The sequence below is a fragment of the Perognathus longimembris genome, chromosome 7, assembly GCF_023159225.1.
Source record: "Perognathus longimembris pacificus isolate PPM17 chromosome 7, ASM2315922v1, whole genome shotgun sequence".
Taxonomy (NCBI): domain Eukaryota; kingdom Metazoa; phylum Chordata; class Mammalia; order Rodentia; family Heteromyidae; genus Perognathus; species Perognathus longimembris.
Window position 1 is genome coordinate 41,056,960 of NC_063167.1, and position 24,223 is coordinate 41,081,182.

At 39.5% G+C, this 24,223-nt stretch overlaps 1 protein-coding gene across 1 annotated transcript in view; it reads right to left on the reverse strand.

Moving 5' to 3' along the window:
* Positions 1–1,439: 1,439 nt before the first annotated feature.
* C7H1orf87 (chromosome 7 C1orf87 homolog) overlaps positions 1,440–24,223 on the reverse strand; it is a 63,413-nt gene continuing 40,629 nt past the window's right edge. Inside the window, exons 8-11 of the mRNA XM_048349926.1 lie at positions 20,772–20,833; positions 12,578–12,657; positions 8,220–8,427; positions 1,440–1,600 (exon numbers count right to left, since the gene is read on the reverse strand). Of these exons, the coding sequence (XP_048205883.1) occupies positions 1,440–1,600; positions 8,220–8,427; positions 12,578–12,657; positions 20,772–20,833 (511 nt within the window). The remainder of the gene's footprint in view (positions 1,601–8,219; positions 8,428–12,577; positions 12,658–20,771; positions 20,834–24,223) is intronic.

A 24,223-nucleotide genomic window follows, 5' to 3' on the forward strand; every position in this document is an offset into this window, starting at 1 on the left:
AAACCCCCTTGTTATTGTTTCTCTTAATGATCTTGGGAAATTCCTCTGAAGAGTCAGGGAGCACTTAGCAAATGCTTTGGACTGTGCCCATTGTGCTTCTGACTGTATGAACGCACCACAAGGAGGCAGCCTGAAAATACCCATTATTCCAGCCCCCCGGGGTGGTGATGGAGTTGGGGGAATGTAAAGAGGGCAGAAAGCAGCTGGGTTTTCAAAATGTCCCAATGGGGGCTCTGTCCAACAGGCATTCAGTAGGCACCCGCTCTGCACTCTGTGAAGAATTTGGGGTCTGTCATGATGGAGAGACAAAACTGAAGATCCTGGCTTCCAGTTTGGATTTTGTGCCAGACTTCCTAGAGAGGCAGCCCATACAGACTCACGGGGGATTCTGTAGGTTATTTGCTGTAGCTGTGGGCTGTATGACATTATCAGAATGGGAGTTGTTCTTCACTGGTTTTCATCCTGGCACAGCTACTCACTGTTAGACCACAAATGAATAAATGATTACCCTATGCTTCATGTTCTCATCTGTAGGATGGGCACAGTAACCTAGTTTGTTTACTAAGAGCAAGTGCAAGCAGGAAAATGAAGAACAGGGATGAGAACAAGTCTTGATTCTCCATTGTCTCATGGCCATTTGTTAGCTTGGGGTGTCTATACCTGGAAAATGGTCTATTAAATAGAATAAAGTGAGATGCTGTGTAAGAATAAAACACACGAGTTTTACCTCATCGACCATGTCTATATGCCAGGTGGAGTGTGTTCTTGTCTTGTCTACTATGCTCCCTGGATAGGGAGTGAAGTATCTAGGATGGCACAGCTGAGAGACAGTCTGCCCATTGGTGAGATCCTGCCTTTGACATTCTCCTGCATTCTCCCCATCTTGAAAAGCCCAAAGTCCAAGGCTTGTAGAGAGATGTGGTAACACAGTTGGTTCCAAGCAAGTTTCATGACACAGAAACATACCCAGAAGGTTCTACTGGAGAAAACTCAAGACAACAGGTTTTACTATTCAGCAAGCTCTCACTAACACAGCCACAGAGAAAATGCAAAATGCTACTGAGAGAGAGAGAGAGACAGAGACAGAGACAGAGAGACAAAGAGACAGCAGAAACAGAGGAGAATGATGTTAATTCCTAGAGGTGGTTATTTAATCAGCAGTGTTGAAGAATATCAAACATACAATGTTAATAATAAGCTTTATTATAATAGCAAAGCAAAGTAATTGAGTTCTTATATTAACAAAGAAAAGTGGTATCTTTTCTGATCATTCTGAATTGCTCCTGGGCATCATAGTCAGAAACAAAGGCCATGGATCTCAGCTGCATGGATGTCAGCTCTGATAATGCCAGGGCCACTATAGTCAGGCTGGTTTAAACACGTGTCTGGGTTGAAAGCAAGGTAAGAGTGACATGTGTTCTCACAACATGGCCTAGTTATTACAGCTCCTTTAAGTACCTCAGAGCTGGCTCCAAGACCATATTTTCCCCTTTGCAAAATCTCTGCAAAGCCTGGTCGATTTTCCGAGGGCTGAGGGACAGGTTGTACATGAGATTGTAGTTGTGAATTAGGCGTCTGGCTCGTCCCTTCTCCAGAACTCCTGTGAGTAGATTGGGTGGGCAGAAGGTTTGTTAAAGAGGAAGGAGAGGAAAAAAAATATATGTATTAGCTCAAGTGACTTTAAGGTGGACACTAAGCACTAAGTTTTGAAACTTTAAGCATATTAAAAATCAAATGCCACATCCCAGAATATTTAGAGTCCTGGGTGCCCATCTGAGATTTTGGAAGGAATTTCTGTGTGACTTGGGGAGAGAGAAGGAAGGAGATGAAGTCCAATAAGAACCATCCCAGTAATCGTTCTCCATCATCTCTTCCAATCTCCCCTCCCGTTTTCATAGTTTCATAGGATATGCATTGAACATGAAGACTGCGTTCTTCTTTGCTTCTTCTCTTCATTTGTCTAACCCCTTCCTTTTGATTCCCTTCCTCCCTATCCTAAGTATCAGCTTCCTGGTATTCATTTTGTTGGACTGTGAGTTAGATTTTCTAGTGAGTTACCCTCTTTGAATTTTCCCCTGCATAAACTAGACTTTACTTAATAGGTTTGTGTACACGTGCATACATCTCCTTATGAGCCACACAACTTTTAAAGCCAAGTTTGGAAAGATGTGAAAGTATCTCTACATGTTTGAGTTTCTTTTTACCTTATCAAAGTATACAGACATGCTCCTACCCATGCAGGGTTGAAACTATGCATTTGAAGTGAGTTTCTGGACACACATTTACTGTGCTATTTTCTAGCTTGCTGGGAGCTCCTAGGTAAATTGCTTCATTTCTCAAGGATCAAATGTTGAACCTGTGTCACAGAGCTGGGGATACATACCACCTTAGGATACAGTCTGATACCTGCATGTGACAAAGGGCAATGCCAATGCCCGTATCCATTCTACAGGAAGGTTAGGAAGGTATGACAGTTGTTGAGAAAAGTTTTAAATGTATACCTAAGTATCACCAAAGATCACTAACTCATTCATAAGCCTGGATTATGAGCTTAGATGTGTCAAATACATAACTTGGGAATGTAAAGAATTTGTAGGACAGATCTGCTATCTCTGGAACTCTCTGACCCATTGGGAAACTAAGTTATGCAAAATGTCATTTAGAAGACAATTACTATGGTAATGATAACACATTACTGGATCAGGTTTACTATACGTCTGTAGGCATTTTGGCAGTATTAACTCATTTAATCCTCCCAGCGATCCATTTCACAAAGGGAAGAACTGAAATCTACCGTCTCCACATTATTTGATCAAGTTTCCTAACATGGTGCTATGTTAGGAATGAGGGGGAAAGAGATGGATTCAAATGTGTTTTATAGTGGTTCCTCATCTGTTTCTTGAATTGTGAAGACCTCTTTTACAGTTGTCAATAAAGAGCTTTCAAATATCTTTTCTAGAAGCGAAAGGCAATCCCCTGTGCTCTCTTTACTCCCCATTACCTACAGAGAATGTGATTGTAAAGCTATTTCTCCAAAGCCCTAGAGGCAATGCTTTAGTCATTTTATAGAGGATCATTATTAGCTCCCCACAACTGGGCAGTGGTAGATACGTGTCAGCCTAGCTTGCACTACCACAGAGAGTTGTATTTTCCTGTGAAGAGAGTGGTGAGCAGATCCTCTCTTAGGACCTGTTCTCATATGGGAATTCTTCTAGATTTAACAGTAAGCTATCCATTCAATTATACTTCTATTTTATTCTGTTCTCATTTGTTTATGTGTTGACTTATCCACTAGAATATACATCATTTTCTTTGTATCAACCTGCTTCTTTGCACAGGCAATATACAGCTTGGAAAGTCTCTGAATTGAGTGGTTTCTCCTAGGTTTTTCTTTCTTTAAACATTTCCCTGTCTTTCCTCTGGAAATAGAAGTCAATGGCTATGATGTAAGTTTCTAACTACAAGTTTTGGGAATTTTTTTAAAAAAAAGTTTTTTGAGCCTTATTTTAACTTTTACAAAGGAAGAATGAAATTTTGTGAAAAAAATCAATTAAATAATTAGCTCTAGGTACAGTAGCCAGTACTTGTAAATACACATCAATACCAAAAATCACCCCAAAACAATAATAATAATTAAACAAAGGATACTTTTATTTATTTATTTTTTGGCCAGTCCTGGGCCTTGGACTAAGGGCCTGAGCACCTACCTTCCCTGGCTTCTTCCCGCTCAAGGCTAGCACTCTGCCACCTGAGCCACAGCGCCCCTTCTGGTCGTTTTCCATATATGTGGTGCTGGGGAATCGAACCGTGAGCTTCATGTATAGGAGGCAAGCACTCTTGCCACTAGGTCATATTCCCAGCCCCAAAGGATACTTTTAAAGTATATTTGTGTATACTTTTGCCACTAGGCCTTTTTTTTTTTTTTTGGCCAGTCCTGGGGCTTGGACTCTGGGCCTGAGCACTGTCTCTGGCTTCTTTTTGCTAAAGGCTAGCACTCTGCCACTTGAGCCACAGCGCCACTTCTGGCCGTTTTCTGTATATGTGGTGCTGGGGAATCGAACCCAGGGCCTCATGTATATGAGGCAGGCACTCTTGCCACTAGGCCATATCCCCAGCCCTATATTTGTGTATACTGAAACAAAATAGTTATACTTCATGACATTTAGTTTATATTTTAACTAAAAATACAAAGAACTGTTAAAATTTTTATTTAGAAATTGCAGTATTATTATTTATTATTTTTTTCCTGTAACCTTTATCATTGGTAGAGGTTCTTAGTGTGAAATATTCACTGAAACTTTTATCTGTCCACATGACTTGGCCAATGGGGGACGGTCCAAAACGGACACCCACAATATCCCTTACAATCTGCCTCAGTATTAAAAAGTCTGCCCTTTTCCAGCCAGAGCACAAACATAAGAGTTAATAAGAACCACTTTAACAAATCCACTTCGTTTACAGTTTACAGAGAGTTTCCAAATATTTTATCTCACCTGATCCTTTCTCAACTCCAGGAAGCATGTTTTATTATTCCCAGTCCTAATTTATAGATGAAACTCTGAGAATTTAAGTGACTAGCTTTCAGTACTCACCAACTAGTAGAGTCTGGGACTTGTCCCTAAATATTCTTTTTTTTTTAAAAAAAATAAGCAAAACTGTATGTTCTTCCTAGTATGTCACTAGAGCTGATTCTAGGAGACATCCAACAGAGCAAGGAATAAATTATGGCTTCACCTCCTACTTGCTATCACTTTATCATGTAGAGTTTGGGTTTCCTCCTCTGTAAACAAGGGTCCTAATCTCTCTGGCAAGTGTTGATGTGAGAAGCTCGTGATGAAGTGCATGGAAAGTCCAGGCCCATGTAGAAAATATCCTGCCACCTTGAACTTTCAAATACTTTGTGTCTAGCCTTTGGTTCATTGGGCCACTTCCAAGTGCACTATTTGCTCAGACATTTATCCCAACCACCCTTCTTTCTTTAGCAAACATGACCAGTTATTCATAGTCATTCTTTATTTCTTCTCCTCAAGGCTATTTTCTTGACAAACCCATTAGAGAATAAGAGCAGTAGGTTCCCAGAAACAGTGATTTGATGATGGATAGTCTGCCTTCATCCTTCTGGATGAAGAACACCCTGCCCCACATATTTTCTTGCACATAATAAAGCACAGTGATTCATCTGTGAGTAAAGGAAGTGTCATCTGCTCCATGTCTAGAAGGGGGCCTTCATGGTCTGTGAAATGCTGTGGCTAATAAACCAACCAAATGACCTCAGTTAATCCCCTTTTCTCATTAAAGACAGTTGTCCACGTTCCCAAGTCAGGCTGACACATTCCTTGGCTGTTGAGGAGCTAATGAATTTCATAGAAACAGAAAAAAAAAACAACAACAACAGGCATAAACAGTGAAGAGGCCATGAGAAAGGCATTTCAAATCTGGTGGAATTTGTTTCCAAAGTCAACAAAACTTCATTTTCCCTCAGAACTATTCTGTTCCGATTCACTCTCTGGGGAGTCGCTTAGCAACTGAGTTTTTGTTTTATGATCCATCATCCATCAATCCCATTTGACATTTTTTTCTTTAGGAAATGAGGTCCCTGAGACTTTTGTTTTTATTTGATTGTGCTTTACTTGTAACTATACCACTCCTCTCCTAATTCTGAGATGAACACCTAGGCTCAGTTGGTCATACCTTTTAAATCTTCTTTCCTTCAGAATCTTCTCTAAATACTCTAGCTCAGCTGGGACATCCTTTGGTAGATTATGGGTAGGGGAGAATCCCCCATCTAAGCTCTCATGATTCCTAAGTAGGGTGAATTTTACCCTCCTCTGAATCATGGTCTATTGTAAACTTTACCCTCTACCCCATTATCCTGACCCCCAACCTCTAACCTTTGCAGATAATTGCCTCAGACATTCTATCCAACTCCAAAGTCTTCTTCACCTCATTTCTAAGCCCCAGCTCTCCATCTTCCCCCAGAGCCCTCTCTAGTACCCTGCTTACATTACACGGAGAGCTTCCTTTCATCTCTTTTCTTCTTGGCTCTTATATCAATTGATATAAAATTATACACACTTATAGGGGTACTCTTGATATGTACACTTAATATGTACATATATATATATATATAGTAATTAGGGGAGACATAGCTATCTCCTTGAACATTTATCATTTCTTTGTAGGGGAACATTTAGGAGCCTTTCTTCCAGCTTTTGTGAAATACATATTGCTATCTATAGTCACCCAACTGGGCAACTGCACACAAACTTTTCTGCCGTATCAGTCTGTCTGCTGTCTTTCTCTTAGAGACATTCACTGTGTATGTGCCATTATTTCCTTTCCTCTTTTAACTGTTCTTTCAGTCTCTGTATCTTATTTAAGAGTATAGTGCTGGGCTCATAAAAATGCTTTAATAAACACTTTTATATTTCAGCTGGATGAATCTTTTACATAGAATTTTCAGGTTATTTTTCTTTCTTCAGTAAAATTATTAAAATCCTTGAGTATGATATGGTAGTTACATTTTATGTAGTCTAGGATTAAATTGCTTTGAACAAACCAAAAGAAAAGGCAAATTAAGATAAAAACAGACACAGTCAAAGCATATGAAGGCATTGCTATTGTCAATGGTTTGCTTTAGAAAGCACTGAGGTTTACAACATCTCCTCCTGAGGCACAGAATACAAATCAGCTCAACAGTTTCCACCCATGAGCTTTTGAATTTACTTCTTCTTCTTTATTCTTGGCTCTCTGAGCCAGTTCTAGATACTTCCTTTCTCATGGACACTGAAAAAGCCTTCTTTTTGCTTTCCTCTCTTACTTACTTTCTTCTTCATCCTATGTTTCTTTCTGAATGACAGCTTCATCAAACCATACCTGGGTTTAGAAACAATTAAGTGACGTTTGCAATTCTCTGATCTGGCACTGAAATCATTTAAGTCTGTGGCCCCTTGTATATTACTGTCTTTATCATTTAGTTTTCTTTGAGTAGTCCCTATTCTGCCATAGATGAGCTCCCTACAGGAGCTTCATGCATAGAATTTTGCTTGGCTAGTCTTGCACCTTTGCCAAGAAAGGTTCTCTATCTCACTTCTTTGTGCCTAACTGCATTTACTGTTTAATGATCAAGCTATCATTATCAGAACCTTCCTTGGTTCCAAGAAAAAATTCTTCTTCCTTTGAATCACCACAAAGCATATTCAAATGGCATTTGCCATCTTCTAGTCTTAAATGATCATTCATTCATTTGCCTGTTCCTTCCCTACCTACCTCCAAATATTCATTGAACATACTCCTGCAGGTACTTGGCATAAAAAGAGTGATACAATCTATTGGTGAAATGGTAATAAGACTTCCAGTTTAAAAATACAATGTATCAAATACATTTTAGTGAATGTTCAAGAATCCTGAGGGGCCAGGTGAAGGCTGTCTGAAGACTCTCAGAGGAGTGCTTGATTCTAACATGAAAGATATTTAGGCGTTAATTAACAGGTAGACAAGTTGAGGGTGGGTAGGAAGCCCAGATGAAAGGATTAGTTAGGAAAGGCACAGACATAAGGGGAAACAAGGTGCATGTGAGGAAAAGGAAGTGAATCATTCTGAGGTGGTGGAACCATCCAGAGAACAACCACAATAGTAGGAGAAATGGATCAGGTGGGCAGGGACTATATTTTGCCTGGCTAAGGGCTCTGTGGTTCATTTGGGGATGAACTGGGGACCAGGAAACATGTTAGTTTGGAGAATTATAAGATAGGATTATGGGTTAGACTTAGGTAGTAGAATGAAGTAAGGGTCAGAGACAGGAAGTAAATGTCAGCAAACAAGTGGGAGATTCTTGGTTTTTGTTTTGTTTTGTTTTGTTTTTTCCAGACCTGGGACTTGGACTCAGGGACTGAGGACTGTCCCTGGCTTCTTTTTGCTAAAGGCTAGCAGCTCTCTTTCACTTGAGCCACACAGCACCACTCCTGGCTTTTTCTGTTTGTGTGGTGCTGAAGAATCGAACTCAGGGCTTGGTGCATGCAAGGCTAGCACTCTATCATTAAGCCACATTCCCAGGCCCGAGTGGGAGATTCTTGTCTGATTCATCTTTGTATTTCTTGATTGTGTTAAGCACAGTGCCAAGCACATGGTTTACATATAAATTGTATTTCTGTGCTACGTCTACATTTACGCAAAAACATAAATAGAAAGGTATACCAGCTTTGAAATGTATACTTCACCTGTGTTACTGGGATTGCACAGGTAGAGGGCATTTTCCAGCTTTCTGAACCTGTCTATCCACATTTCACATTCTTCAGGCTTGTTCTTCATGGCTGGACTCATGGGAGGCTGAGAAGCTGGCCTGATCTTCAGTGAGCTCAGAGCATCTTGTGGGGCTGAAGTCTTAGCAAGAGGGCTTTCTGGTTGCTGTTTCTCTTCTGCAGTGTTCTACCAAAATAACACAAGTATTTCACTGGCAACAATTCACCATGTAGAGTTTCTCCAGACTCTTGGCCAAAGATGAGGCCACACAACTAGGAAGATTTATTGCAAGGTCTGGCGTTGGAAAGTAAAGATGCATTTCACATGCTCAGTACCATAGGACCGTAGCTGCCAAGCTTTTGCTGGATGCAAATTTGGTTAAGATTTTATTTTTCTTTTTTAAGAGAAAGGTGACATCATTATTATGATTCAGTTTTCTTTTCTGACTTGCACAAGCAAAGGAACTGAAAATGGCTGAGGCTTTTCTTGTAAGGATAATAGTGGGGCTATAGGGGATGGGCTTTCCTGCAAACTCTGGACCTTCACAGGGGTGGGAGGATAACTTCTGTGTGATCAGAACTAGGGTTGGAAGCAATACTGATACCCTCCTAGGCTTGTGAGTCTATTCTTGAGAATGTTAAAGCATGGGAAGTATGCTGGGATGTTCATTTCACATAGGGAGTGAAAAGGCCCAAAAAGTTAAGGTGATGTATGAAGATTGCAGAGATATAAGGGCAGACTGAAGATGACATGCAAGGCAGTGAGATGATGGCTACTTTATGTAGGCATCCTAACCCATGGCTAGTGCTAAATGAAAATAAAAGAGACATTATCCCCAGGAACACCATGTGGAGACAGTGAGGGTCTATTATTTGCTCTGCCTTTGTTTGTTTTATTCTCCTCGCGGGAAATATTGTCCTCTTTCCATCTGTCCACCTGACATTTAGGAGAACTGCCATTTTCTACTTGCATAGTTCAAAACTGGGCATCTAATGTAACATGAGCAAATAAATCTACGGGCCAAGAATTTCAGTGATTTATGTGAAAGAGAAAGAGAAAGGGATCCCAATAGAGACCATTCTTTGTGAGACACTGAAACACAAGTGGGTTGTCTACTTGAGTACAAATGAGAAAAAGTGAGAGAGAGAGAAAGTGAGAGAGAATAAGAAGCTGACAGAAGAAAAAGAAGGAAAGATGGAACATCTTTTTTTTTTTTTTTTTTTTTTTTTTTTTTTTTTTTTTTTGCCAGTCCTGGGCCTTGGACTCAGGGCCTGAACACTGTTCCCTGGCTTCCTTTTGCTCAAGGCTAGCACTCTGCCACTTGAGCCACAGCGCCGCTTCTGGCCGTTTTCTGTATATGTGGTGCTGGGGAATCGAACCTAGGGCCTCGTGTATCCGAGGCAGGCACTCTTGCCGCTAGGCTATATCCCCAGCCCCAAGATGGAACATCTTGACAGTGTTCAAGGCCCTGGATTTAGTTCATTGTTAATGTCTGTCTGTATTTAATGTAGTATACTTCTTTATCCTTTTAGTAAATTAAGCTGCTAGACTTGATTCTGCTCATTGCAATCCAATTGTTCCTTAGGAAATGATTACTCCAGCTTTTGTATGTCATCTGTACTTTATACTTTGAACCATTTCAATCTTTCCAATTCTATATGTTTGTCTCAAACTTCTCACTTGTGAAATATATCCTGGGCTGGGAATATGGCCTGGTGGTAGAGTGCCTGCCTCATATATATGAAGCCCTGGGTTGGATTCCTCAGCACCACATAAATAGAAAAAGCCAGAGGTTGCACTGTGGCTCAAGTAGTAGAGTGCTAGCCTTGAGCAAAGAGAAGCCAAGGACAGTGCTCAGGCCCCATGTTCAAGCCTCAGGACTGGCAAAAAATTATATATATCCTGATGATAATTGGTGTGCTGGGGCACAGTGGCTCATGCTTGTCATTCCAGATACCCAGGGAAAACACATCAGGAGGAAGGTCATTCAAGGCCACCCAGGGCAAAACATTAGTAAGACCCTCATTTTGATCAGTAAGTCAGGCAGGGGTGGTGTACTTCTGTGGTCCCAGATACATGGAAGGTATAGGTAGGAGGTACAAATTGGAGAATCACAGTCTGAGGCTAGCTGAGCAAAGACGCAGGGTCCTATCTGAAAAATAACTACAGCAAATATCATTGGAGGAATGGTTGAAAAAGTAGATTGACTTTCTTAATGTATATAATGCTTATACCATCAAAGACAGAGAGAGAAAAAAAGGAAAAGAGGAGGAAGAGGAGTCAGAGGAGTTGGAAGAGAAGGAGGAGGAAGAGGAGGAGGAGGAGGAGGAGGAGGAGGAGGAGGAGGAGGAGGAGGAGGAGGAGGAGGAGGAGGAGGAAAATTATTGTTATAACAATAAGAAGCCGAAGTTCTGAGTTGGGTCACACACTTGGATACAGCAGATGTGGGGAAGTGTGAAGTCTTTCACCTGACAGAAGGATTGTACCTATGTGGACAATAAGCAACTGGTAAACTGCTTTATGACAAACCAGTTCATGGAAAAGCAAAAATGTTTTAATTTAGAAGAATATTGATCTTATGCATTTCTGGAGATTTGGGTCACTGTAGAACTCTTACGAAAACTTTAGAAAAGCTGCCGAGATAAACACACATTTTTGAGCATTTTGATAGATGATTTTAGCAAGATCCAAGATGACTGTGAGTCTCAGAAGCTGGTTCTAAACCATCTTATATTTCTTCAGATAGTCTAATGCTGCCTGAGATTTGTAGGGATGTGACTAAGGCTCAAACAAGTACTTAAGTAATTAACATGGCTCCATATATCTTATTCATACCCTATCAGGAGCTGTGAGAATTTCTTGCTTAGCACAAATGAATATGTATGTTCTTCTTGCTTATTTTTCTATTTTAACTCCCTTGAGTCCAACTATCCATCTTTTTCTTCAGCCATACCCATCCATAAAAAGAAAAAAACTCCGATTTTTAATGGCCTTAACTCCTTACAATGCTGTTCTATCTGTTATAAAAGATCCCCTCCCGCCCCCCACCACCTATGCCTTGAATGGTTGGGTTCCTAGCCACTCTCCAAGACTTATCTCACATTTCTATGAAGTCTTCCCTGAACACCTCACCTAGCAGAGAGGCAATTACATTGCAATGTCTTCACTCACTAAGGCTCTCATCACTGCATTTGCTGGGGTCTTCTTCCACTAGAGATTTGCAGACTATGGGCATGTGAGCACTACTGATCTAATTATCCTCAAGGTGTATGGCTTGCATACATTAGAATCTCAGTGAACAACTGAATAAGTGCAGTTTTCTCTGGGACAATAGGAACATTGCTTTTTTTTCAACTCTGCTTTGATTTTCCTTTTAAAAAGTGCAACAGTGAGTGCTATCTATACAAGAACGTGAGAAGAATCAATTATTGCTGAGATGCAATAAAATCCTCAAGGAAGAGGCAAAATAAAAGAGCAAAATAATTTTTTATAATCTTATTCACAACAGGCTTAGCATGCAAAGAGTAAAGCATGTGCTGTTGTTTCTTGCATAGCAAGAGGCTTGCCAAAATGGATACTGTTTTCTAAAATATTTCAACGTGTGAAGTGCTTGAGAGGCCTCCTGTCATTTTAAGATGAATTATGTTCTAATCTGGGCATTTAAAACACAGCAACAATAGAAAAACTCAGGCTGTTTTTCAATTTTACAGTGTTTCCTGGCTCAAATGTCCAGAATATTAAAATGGATTTGAAAACTGCTTGCCAAATATTTCCTCCTCTTCTTCCTCCTCCTCCTCTTCCTCCTCCTCCTCCTCCTGCTCCTCCTCCTCCTGCTCCTCCTCCTCCTCCTCCTCCTCCTCCTCCTCCTCCTCCCCCCTCCTCCCCCCTCCTCCCCCCTCCTCCTCCTCCTCCATTTAGAGAGTTGGTTACATGTTCAAATGTGATGCTTGGGGAAAGGCCAGCTCATTTCCTGGAAGCTGGAGTTAGGATGTTAAACAGTCTTATAATCACTCTTTATTTTAATGAGAGCCCGTGATCAGTCACCAGCTCAGGAAGGACATGTGTACATATTCTACAAGGGCAATTTCTTGTGGAATGTGACCATCACAATGCTGTGCTATAGCAAGAGGTTTCTGCATGCCATCTAGAATGAGAGTTAATCCACATTCTAGGAGTTCTTGTGCCTCTCCTTCTCTACTTGGAAGAGTCTTAAAGAGAGTATGGCTTCAAGGACTTGGAAAGAAAAAGTTCCCAGGGAAGAGCCCCACCAAGAAACAAAGATGAGGTCAAGGACTCGTGGGGACCTTCTGTGAGCTCCTTATACACAGGTACCTACCACGTGTTCAGTTTTGCTTTGAGCTATCTCATGGACTTCAGATTTCCTCTGAGTAGTAGGGGAATCCTTTGCAAACTTCCCTAAACAAGAAAAAAAAGAAACAGCAGGATTTTAGTTCAGTCCTTTGTTTAGCACATGTATACAGAAGACAAAGACACAAAGACAAAGAACAAAGCCTCTGTTGTGTGTTTGCCTCTGTATTGGGTGATGGGAATAATTGATGAATAAAACCTGGTTCCTACTCTTGTGAATCTCAGCCTAGTCAGACCAGGAAAGTAGATGCTAAAGAGCTTCTCACAGTTTTTATTTAACTACAAGCTACCACAAACAGTGTAAAAGTAAAGATAGGGAAATAAGGAGACTTTTACATTTATTTTAGGGCAAGGACAGGTGGGGGTAGGGGAATCAGGAACAGCTTCTGTCAGGAAGTGATATAAACTGAAGACCTGCGAGGTGAATAGCAACTAGCCCGCCAAAGGCCAAGGTGATGGTGGATAGGTGGGAATCAGGAACAGCCTGTGCCTATCTCCTCTGCTGCTGTCAGTGGAAGAGGGTGCTGTATGGGAGAGGCACAACCACTATCTCCCACCTCCCCCTGGCATTCTGTCCAGGTGTTACTGGCTGTAGTCTGCTGCCTTCAGGAATAAAGTAGATATCCTTGAATGCAGGGATACAACCCCCAAACACCTTCGCAGTCCTCGAACAGCTGGGTTTGAGTGTTAGCTACTTCCTTTATTAGGTGCATGACACTAGGTTGAGCCTCAGTTTTTTCTATGAAATGGGGATAATGACACCTTCTTCTCAGGATTAAATGGACTAGAAAATCTAAAGCAAGAGCCTGGCCTATAAGAAGTGTTTAATGAATATGCAATAATACTGTTATCTAGTTAAGAGCATTTTCATCAATCAATTCCCATCTCAGACATAAAAACTTTCTTTCTCAAGACAGGCTTTTAGCATGGTAATCATGAACCATTATGCAATTCCACAGTGTTCTCTTCTATCTAGCAATAGAGTGAGTATGGAATGCATACCTGTGGAATAAATGAATGGTTGTGTGCCCTCTCATATCTGACTCAGGTGCCATACAGGGTCACCCTAATTAGATGTTTAATGAGGGTCATGATGACAACTCGTTTTGGCAGTAAGTACCTCCTAGGCAGATCTTACTTGGCAGGGTGAAAATTTGTCAAGGTAACCCCATCATTACCCAGTAGCTCTGACTGCTGCTCATTATTTCACCCAATATGCAAATATATAGCTTTCTATTTATTGCAGGGGGAAAAAGATTTCAAATGGTAGGGGTGGGCATTTAGAGTGAATCTAGGAGTTGAACTCGAATGTCAGACTCATCAGAACATTAAACCACGAATTTTCACTTTACTAGCTATAAAACTTCAGATCATTTCTTTACCTCAGTGAAATTACACAGATATCAGTGTTATATGAAATACTTACTATAGGGGCGAGATACAATCACAGGCTATTATTTGTTGTGGTGTTATATGACCATAAGCAAATCTAGCTAACCAAAAGAAGAACTAATATTACCATATGCCAAACTTTTTTTTCCTGGACACTGATCAAAGCACTACCCTTTTAAGAATGGGTTCTAGAATTTAGATTGTGTCCCTGCCCAAGTTCCTTTCTACTATCTGTCATTTTCAAAGTTCCGTTAGAAGAAAATACGTACTAGTCTATTTTGATTTCTTTTAAGCTTCTACTTCTTCCTAATAGTTAATAGTATATAAAAAGGTAATGGTTTGCATGTGTAAACATTGTTTAGGAGATTTTAGGCAGAGCTTCTTTTTTTTTTTTAACACAGCAGGAAGGATAAATAATAACCATCTGTCTAGTCTGCCAGTTGAAGACTTGAATAGGAGGAAATAAGCCAAGTGGGTTTCTAGAAGTTTCCAGGTGTGGAAAGGGCCAGGTTTTACAGGGCTTCCAGTGGACTCTGATAGTTACATAGCCAGCCCTCCTGTCTGCTCCCACTAATGACTTGAAATCAGTGGTCTCCAGAGTTGGCTGCACTTTAGAGCCACTCAGGGAGCTTTAAAAATGACCACAGCTCAGCTTCATAGCATGCCAATTAAATCAAAATCTCAGGTGAGGAGAACTCAGCTCAGTACTTTTCACAGAAATCCCTCTGTGATTTTAAAGTGCAGCCAGTGTAGAGGACAACTGCGTGGAATAAAGGCTTTCTGGCATTTCAGACCTTATGAATGGAGCTTTTGTATGAAGGAAATTAATATTAGTTAAATAAAAACAGCAGATAGTTCCCATATAACCTAAAGAATTAATGCCTCTGTAATGTAGAAATTATACTCATTTAACAGATGAAGAAGTTCAAGCAATAAAAGTTTCAGTTATCTGTTGTCTTGAGACAACAGGGTAAGTGTAGGTCTATATTTTAGGACATACTTCCTTTTTCTTTTCTTTTCTTTGTTTTTGTCAGTTGTGGGGCTCAAACTCAGGACCTGGGCACTGTGCTTGGTTTTTTTTTGCTCAAGGCTAACGGTCTACCACATTGAGCCAAAGCACCACTTTTGGTTTTCTGGAGGTAATTAGAGAAGAGCCTTACAGAATTTTCTTGCCCTGGGCTGGCTTTGAACTGGGATCCTCAGATCTCAGCCTTCTGAGTAGCTAGGATTATAGCTGTGAGGCACCAGCACCCGGCCCAGGGCACATTGAAGTGCTTGTGAGATACTAGGCATGGCCCTAGGGACTGTGCCACAATAGTGAATAAATCAGACTTTTCTTGGGGCCTTGGCATTCTAGTGACAAGAGCCAACAAACAAATTCATATCGTTAAGTACTATAGACCCAGCTAGAGCCAATTGTGGAGGTGAGAATTATGCCAGTTGCTAACTTAGAACTGCACTCAAGACCTCCACAACAGTGATGGTTAGAATCTTGAGGCGTATCAGAGGAACAAGAGAGCCATGAAAATACCTGGGGAAAGTGCAATCAAGAAAAAAATATTACAGCTAAGACAAGGCCTGAATGCAGGGGTGTTAGTGGCTAGTATATTCCAGCAATAACTGAGAGAAGAGAGTAGCTGCAGTGAAAGGAAATACCAGGGGTTGAAGATGAAGCTCATTGTTTGATTTCCCCCCATGCTCATTCTTTCTTTGGTAATTTCCCTCTTGCTGTCTTCTCTGGTGATAGGATGTTTTGCTCTGTGAGGACCACGCCATTCCAGTGCTCTATGGTTTGGTGGGGTTTCATTCTAAGTTCAGATCCAAGATTCCAATTATTTTATGCCTCTTACTCAATCCTAATCCCATTCCTCATGTCAAACTTAAATTGATCATTCCAGTTAGAGAGGAGTGACTTGCTATTTATACAGTGAATTTCCTTTCTTGGGAGGACATATCAAGAGTGCTGTGGAGCTGTGACTACTATAACAAACCTATCTCCTTTTCTATAGTAGAAGGAATTCCTGGAGCAACCAGGTTTGTGCCATGTAAAGCCCATAGCTGATGCCAAAACTTAGTAAAGCAGAACAAAGAGCCAGAAAGAAAGCACATCTTGGATGATGACAATTGAATGGCTAGATCAAGCCATGCCAGTGGTATTTGCTGTGCCAGGCTTTTCATCTAAATGATCCAAAATCTCTCTACTGTCTAAGCCAGTTGAGTTGACTTTTCCACCCCTTTACTTTAAGTATCTTTATAGTAATAGGTCTGAATTTTTAGAAGTTAAAGTTAAGTTTCTGTTATCTATAGTGATATGTCTTCAAGAAATGTTTGTCTAGGAAAAGAAATCCTAATGAGAAGAACCAAATTAGAGTAAAATTAGTACTATAGACCCAGCTAGAGCCAAATTGTAGAGGTTAGGAGTTTAGATGTTAGACTAACATTATGTTGGGCGGGGCCTTTTTTTGAATTGGCCTACATGGGATTTCATAGCACTTTTTGGATCTGTGGCTTGAAGTCTTTCAACACTTTTGAAAATTTCTCCTCATTGCTTCAAGTGGTTTCAGTTCTATTTTCTTCCTCTTTTCCTTCTGTGACTCCAATAGCATGTATGTTGATGTTGGTACCATTTTATATATGTCTCTTATGTGTATTTTTGGATGTAATGTATCCTTATTTGTCTATATATTAATATGGATATTTCATACTGAACTGTTTTCTAGTCCACTAACCCTCTAATTAGGTATGTCCAACCCTCTGTTAAACTTATATTTTGGGCTATTTTAATTTAACTTTTATATTTTCTTGTTTGTGTGTTCAACTTGGTATCTTTTATAAATTTTAGTTGGTAATTTATTTTTTCAAATATATTAATATTACTCTTATTATTAATTTATTTCACAATCCGTATGCTGTTTGCATTCATTCTAGTAATTTTTAGTAAAGCTGGACTTTTCATATGCAATGTAGAAATTTTGTATGATGTTATCTCATACGGAGAGCTTTTTTCTTCCTGCTCTGAATAGTTTAACTTGAATTCTAAGTAAGAACCTTCAACAGATACTCTTGAGTTTTACCTGATGTTCTAATTTTGGTCTTTCCAGGGGATTTGATCAGTCTTAAACTAACCTACTCTTATCATTAGTGAAAATCACAGATATTAAGTATTTATGTGAAAACTATATGCACTCATTAAAGAACAAGTCTGTAAGATTTTTATGATTCCAAATAAAGTTTAAAGCAAAAGGAAGTGCGTGTAAATGGAGTGACTTTAATTAAATTATCATAGCATATTTTAATCAGAAGAGACCACAGGAACAAAAAACTCAAAATTTGACACATTCATAGTATATTTGAACACTTCCTGTGGGGCTTAGTAATATACAAAAAGTAAATATGTCACTCAGTGTTTAAGACCATCTAAACAGTGATACATAGATAGGAAGAGATCAGAACATTAATTTCCTCAGTGAACAATAGGCTATCATACAATACAACAACAGTAATACCACCTCAACCTGCTATCCTGGACAGTGCTGTGTTGACTAAATACTTGACAATATGTTGCCTGTTTTGCTTCTCAGACTTGTTACTCCATAAGATCAATAAGACTTGTTTCTGCCTTCCTTCCTCCCTTCCTCCCTCCCTCCCTCCCTCCCTCCCTCCCTCCCTCCCTCCCTCCCTTCCTTCCTTCCTTCCTTCCTTCCTTCTTTCCTCCTTCCCAGTCACCTTCCCTCCCTCCTTCCACCTGTTCCTCTCTCCATTCCTTTTGCTTTTATCCATTTTAAAATTGAAAAAAATAAGTCAAATTGAAGTAAATGATCTAATATAAAATGATTATTTAGCCACGAAAGTGACAGTTGGACTTACATTTTACAGATTCTTTTTCTGTCCAATTATATCCTATGTGCTAAACTCTTTTAACATTTATATATTCACGGTCAAATGCCTACTACCTTGGATTGTGGCTTGGAGACACGATTTTAAAGCAATGATGGTGAAGGTAAGGATGCCAGGATAGGTTTTTATCTAATTGGACTGATGTCTTTGTTGAGAATGAGAAATCTCAAAACAGAAAACCCTCTCACTGGACACAGCACTGAGCACATGGAGATCTGTATGAGATGCCTTGCAAAGCCCTTGGCATTCAGAATCAGCTGTGTGGCATCTTTCTAAAATAATTTCATTTACTTGGCAGTTTCTTGGAGACCCTAAACCAACTGTGTAGTGGCACCACACCCAGAGTCCAATGCCTCTATGTAGTGTGATATACTCAGACTTAAAGATGTACTGCATCTAGTACATTTACTAATGTTTGGTTTTTCCCTTGGAAAATTTTGTGTCTCTTCGCAAGACCCATTTACTGGTACCCGTGAACCTGAACTTATTTGGAAATAGTCTTTACAGATGTAATCAAGTTAAGATGAACCAATCCTATATTATCATGGGCTTTAAATCCAATGACTAATATCTTAAGAGCTACAATAGACAGAGGAAACATAGAAGAAGAGCATGAGAAGGCAAAGGCAAACACTGGAGTGACAAGCCAAGAGAGACTGGGGCTACTAGAATCTGGAAGAGGTAAGACAATTCTTGCATGGGGCATTGAGACTGGAGTACAACACTAATGACAATTTGGTTTCAAGAAAGAACTACTTTCTCTGTGTGAGAGGAAACTTTTCATTTACACCACCAACATTGTGTTTTTGTTACAGCCACCTGGGAGATGAACACATTCAACATTGCCCCCCGCCTCCACACATTCATCCTCAGTACCTTATATTTTGATTCAAAGTAGTTGATGGATGTAGTAAATAGAAAATCTACAACAGCAGATTAAAATTAATGCATATTTTTTCACCTGTCATTTTAAAAACTTGCTAATTGATAAATATTTTGCCCAATTTATCTTTATAGTTTCACTTAATAATATGTCTTGGAAATTTTCCTGTTGCAGCTCAGTTATCTTATTTTGCAAGTGTATTGTTTTATAAGTTGCGTGTACAATGATCTTAATTAAATGATTCTTGAAGGATCTTTTCATTATTTCCACCTATAAAAATATAAAAAAGTAAACCTGATCAATGAGTGGGGATCCCTTTATTTAGGGTTCTTTGCATCTTCACATTGATAGTATTTGAAAATCATGGACATTCTGGAATTGATTTCAGTCTGTATCCATTATAGCTGTGTTAATCAATTGTTATCTGGGCTTGGTCATCCCTTAGTCATAGTATGTATAAGACCTGAAAAATAGATTAGCTAAGATTCCAATAATTGTGATGGTGAAAGATTTGCTCTGATGCAGTCAAATTTTCCTGTGGACAAGGACTGTGCTTTTCTGGATAACCCTGAAACTGTAAACATATATTGGAATTGCAGACTTAATATATTTTAGTTGAAAAAGTGATATATGACTTTGTACAAAAGCATGGATAGCCAAATAAAAGTTTTCAAATTGCTTTATCCAACTTATTTTCATATAAGAAGAGTGTGTAGAATAACAGGATATTTGTTTAGCCTTCTGGAAAAAAAATCTGATATCTTAAAAAATCATTTCAAACTTACATCCAAGATGCAATATTGACTATTAAGAATTAAAGAAGAGGGGCTAGGAATGTGGCTTAGTGGTAGTGCATAAAGCCCTGGGTTCGATTTCTCAGCACCACATAAAAAGAAAAAGCCAGAAGTGGCACTGTGGCTCAAGTGGTAGAGTGCTAGCCTTGAGCAAAAAGAAGCCAGGGACAGTGGCTCAGGCCCTGAGTTCAAACCTTAGGACTGGAAACAAACAAACAAATAAATAAACAAATGAATACACAAACAAACAAAAATAAAATATCTAAGTTGTGTACTATACTGCCTCATTTAGGGGGGTAGGGGTACTGAGTTCTAGCCCCAAGACTGGAAAAAACAAAACAAAAGAAGAATTAAAGAAGAAATTAATTTCACTGATGTTGCTTATAAAAGATGTTTTGTTGTACCTATCTGCACAATCTTGGATTGGGGGATAAAAGAGAAAATGACTTGTCTTTCTTAAATAAAATAGGGCAAATATTCATGTAATATTGATAAGGTCCATATCAATTAGCCTGCCAATGGTTTCATGAAAGTTGTCTGGTCATAAAAATAAGCCAATAGAAAATAACAGGATATATTTTATGATAATAAAAATGATACTAATTATGGGTCTGTATTATTATGCAAAGCTGATGTGTAACTCTCATCCTAAGAATTATCTTTGTATAGCAGTGATCTAGAATTGTAAAATACTTTCAATGTAATGTACTGTATTCACCAAGACTACATAAATTAAAAAATATATATGTATAAAACTGATATACCCAACATATATACACATATATATGCATTTTTCTATATACCAACACACACATATGTTGAAAGGGCTTTTGGTGATTATCAGGAGAATAAACAAAACCAAAACCAAAACAATAATCAAATCAGAGCAACTGAAATTCTGACAATACCAACTTATTTGGGTAAGTATGCTGCCTTTATCTTAAAGGGCTACCACTGGAGAATGCCTCAAGATAAAATAAAACTTGGCAAGTTATGCTTTTACCAATCCAATTGGCCTAGAAATATCTTCATAAAGCAATTATCACTCCAATTTTCTTTCACTGCTGAGCCATTTGGCACTTCTGGAAAGAATGAGAGGAAACTCAACAAGCAAGCCACTCATGCTAAGCAGCGCAGTAAAGAAAGCTGCTGGAAAATGGGAGTTTCCTCAAGAGGAACAGAGTACTGGACCTCACCTGTAGATGTATCAGACAAATCCAAAGAAGCCTGGCTCAGCAAATCAACAAACTTCTGCCATCTGTGTAAGGAAAAGAGGTATAATATCAGTGATAAGTACCACTACCCTGAAAGAAGAGGCAGAGAGGCTCCAAGTTAAGCCTGTTTGGTAGAGGTATTGAAAAAGCTTTTTGAGATCTGTGTCATTAAAGGCTTAATGCAGGAAGCAGACTCTACTTTAGATACCTACCTTAGAAAGGATATAGAAAATTAGATACTCTGAAAACTACTGCATCGGAAATAAGAATAATATGATTTCAAGAATCAGTGTAGTTGTTTACATTTGTCATCCTGGCACTTGAAAGGTTGAGGCAGGAGGATCATACATTTGAAAACAGCCTCAGTTACACTGTAAGATCTTGTCTTAAAAAACAAACAGAATGAAATAGAACTAGGGTTTAGGTCTGGGAGATTGTTTTGCCTAGCAAGTGCAGGGCCCTAAGTTCTATCCACAGCAATACACACACACACACACACACACACACACACACACACACACACACACACATCTTTGTAAGGCTAGTAGACTGGAGGTTGAGGTTGGCTGTCAGCTTAGGGTCTGCCCCTCAGAAGCTGTGGTCCAGAGATCAGGGAACTGCAGGGAAGTCTGGCTGGTTCCCATTGTACCTAAACACAAAGTGTGTGCAATGTCAGGTGACACATACTGCCCTATATCAAAAGGAATGTGTGCACTCCTCCTAAGCCCATTATCTTTCTCTGCTTCCCAAATTGTGTGTTCTAGGCTAAGGGAGAGTGTGGGTAACCTGATTAGTCCAGCTTGTGCTTGCCTTTTTATCTTAGTACATCTTGCTCCTTCTCCCAACAATTCTCCACCATTTCTCATGTGAGATCCTGGAAATGCTGCCATGCTCAGTGAGACACAATGTAGAACAGTGCTCAAAAGCCAGCTCTGTCAAGACTGCCGTATCAATAAGCTCCATGAATCTTCACAGCCATCCCTTCAGAGTACTGCAATTCTCAACTCTATCCCAAATGTACAAAACCAGCTACATGGAAAAGGCAGGTAAGAAGCACGTTGCCTTCAGGGACTGGATCACTCTGCTGGGATTGTGTAATGGCATACATACTTATATCTTTCTAAAATTCCTATGTTGACATTCTCACTCACAGTGTATTAGGTAGGGCTTTTGGGAATGATTAGATTCTAGAGGCAGGTCCCTTATGAATTGGATTCGTTTCCTTATAAAAGGCCCGAGGAAGATTCTTACCTCTTCTTCCACAGTTCACAGTGGGGAAAGCCTGTCTTCTTCTTCTTTTTTTTTGGCCAATCCTGGGCCTTGAACTCGGGGCCTGAGCACTGTCCCTGGCTTCCTTTTGCTCAAGGCTAGCATTCTGCCACTTGAGCCACAACGCCACTTCTGGCCGTTTTCTGTATATGTGGTGCTGGGGAATTGAACCCAGGGCCTCATGTATACAAGGCAAGCTCTCTTGCCACTAGGCCATATACCCAGCCACGGGAAAGCCTGTCTATAAGGACCCTTCTCAGCCTCTAGACTGTGAGGAAACACATTTGTTGATTATAAGCTCTCCACTCTATGGGGTTTTGTGGCAGAAGCATAAATGGACACAGACAGGCTGCCATGACTAAATACTTCAGACCGTAGGCTAAAGTGTAGGATCACAGGGTTGTAGAGCAAAGGGAAGATACCCAGCTTCTTAGATACAAATTCTAGTCACTACCAAGCCCAGGGTGGAGCTAGCCCTTCTTTAAGGCAGTTTACTCCAAGCTCCTGGGCCAAGTCACAATTCTGGGAGGTGCTGATGTTTTCGAACTTATAATGTCACCATAATATAGTGACTAAGTGCTAATTCTCAAGCTTGAAACTCTATGCTGTACATCTACATCTCCTTTAAAACATTTAATTTTGCCTACCTCATGTGGCAGACAGAAGGATTAAAGGTTACTATTTAATAAAGCACTTGGAACATTGCTTGGAATATAGTAAGCCTATATAAATAAGTGTTGACAATATAATTGCAATAATACCTTTGTATTATTATCATTATCATTATGATGATGATGATGAAGATGAAGACAAAAGCCAGGTTGGATATCTCAGGCTCAACTAATGAACATTGGAAATCTCCAATAGCTATTTTCCAATACTTTTCCTATTCCCTTAAAAAGGTAATTGCTGAATCAGACACCTCATGTTTCCTTTATCTCTAAAAATCCTCTACTTGTTCCTGGGCTTAGCAAAACCAGTTCTTTTCAACCTGATTGCGCCCTCAATAATGGGCCAGATGTGTGCGGTAAGTCCTACTTGGGGCTGTCTCAATTGCTCCATTCTATTTACCAAGCTTGCATGGTGGCTTCATTATTTATCTCCCTCCTTCAACACAATTTGGCTTGGATGCTTGTTTTAAACCCCTTACTTTTGCCAATACAATTTTAGAGTATTAGTTTGCCTCCTGTTTCTCTCTCTCTCTGTTTCTCTCTCTTTCTCTTTCCCCCTTAATTACCATTGATTACCAAGTCTCACAGAAAACATCAAATGTGAATTCTGACTTCATGTTCCTGGCCAAGAACAAGGATAATCATTTCTATCCAACACAACCTGAGCTCATTTTACATAAGGGCGATTCAGAGGAGAGACTTGAAATCGTAATCAAGCCTTTCTCAAAATGCCTTACTCTGGCAGCCATACACTAATGTTTCTGCTAATTGGTAGGCAAATGGCAAAAAAAGAAAAGTCAAAATATTACTTTAAAAATGTTTTATTAAAAAAAACACCCAACATTGTGAGAAGGCTCACAATATTTGCCCCTCTAGTCAGCTCTTGCAATCTGACAGTTTAAGAAGGAAATGCAACTCATTTTATTTAGTTAGAAGGGGCTAATCCCTCCTGATGTTTTATTGATTCTAAAGGACATTTAATCAGGAAGGAGCTCAGCACTAGAATCCTGCTAATTAGCAAGCAGCCACATTCCAAATGGGCTCTCAATTGAACAGCAGATTAATGGACAATATGTACTAAAATAATGATTTGCGCACTCAGCTTCTGAAACTTGTGTCTAAATTGCATCTTTAATCTCTTAAGGATATAGGTTTGCATACAAAGTCCTTTACAGAATGGATTTAATTCAACAGAACAAGCTTTAGCCTATGACTGTTTAAGGATGAAACAGATTTATCTCTTATAAATGCAATTCTCTAGTTCTCATAATTTTGATGTCTTTACATATTCAAAGGTCAAAGATAGGTGAACGCTATCCAAAGGTCAAAGACAGGTGAATAAAGATATCTGTGAATTTCTGTAATTTGCACCAAAAATGCTAGAAAAGTAAGAAGATTTCTATCTTTCCTTCCTCCTCTATTCTCTCCTGGCCTTATATTCCTGATTCCTGAATTATTAGAGCTGGACTTGAATTTTTTTTTTTTTTTTTGCCA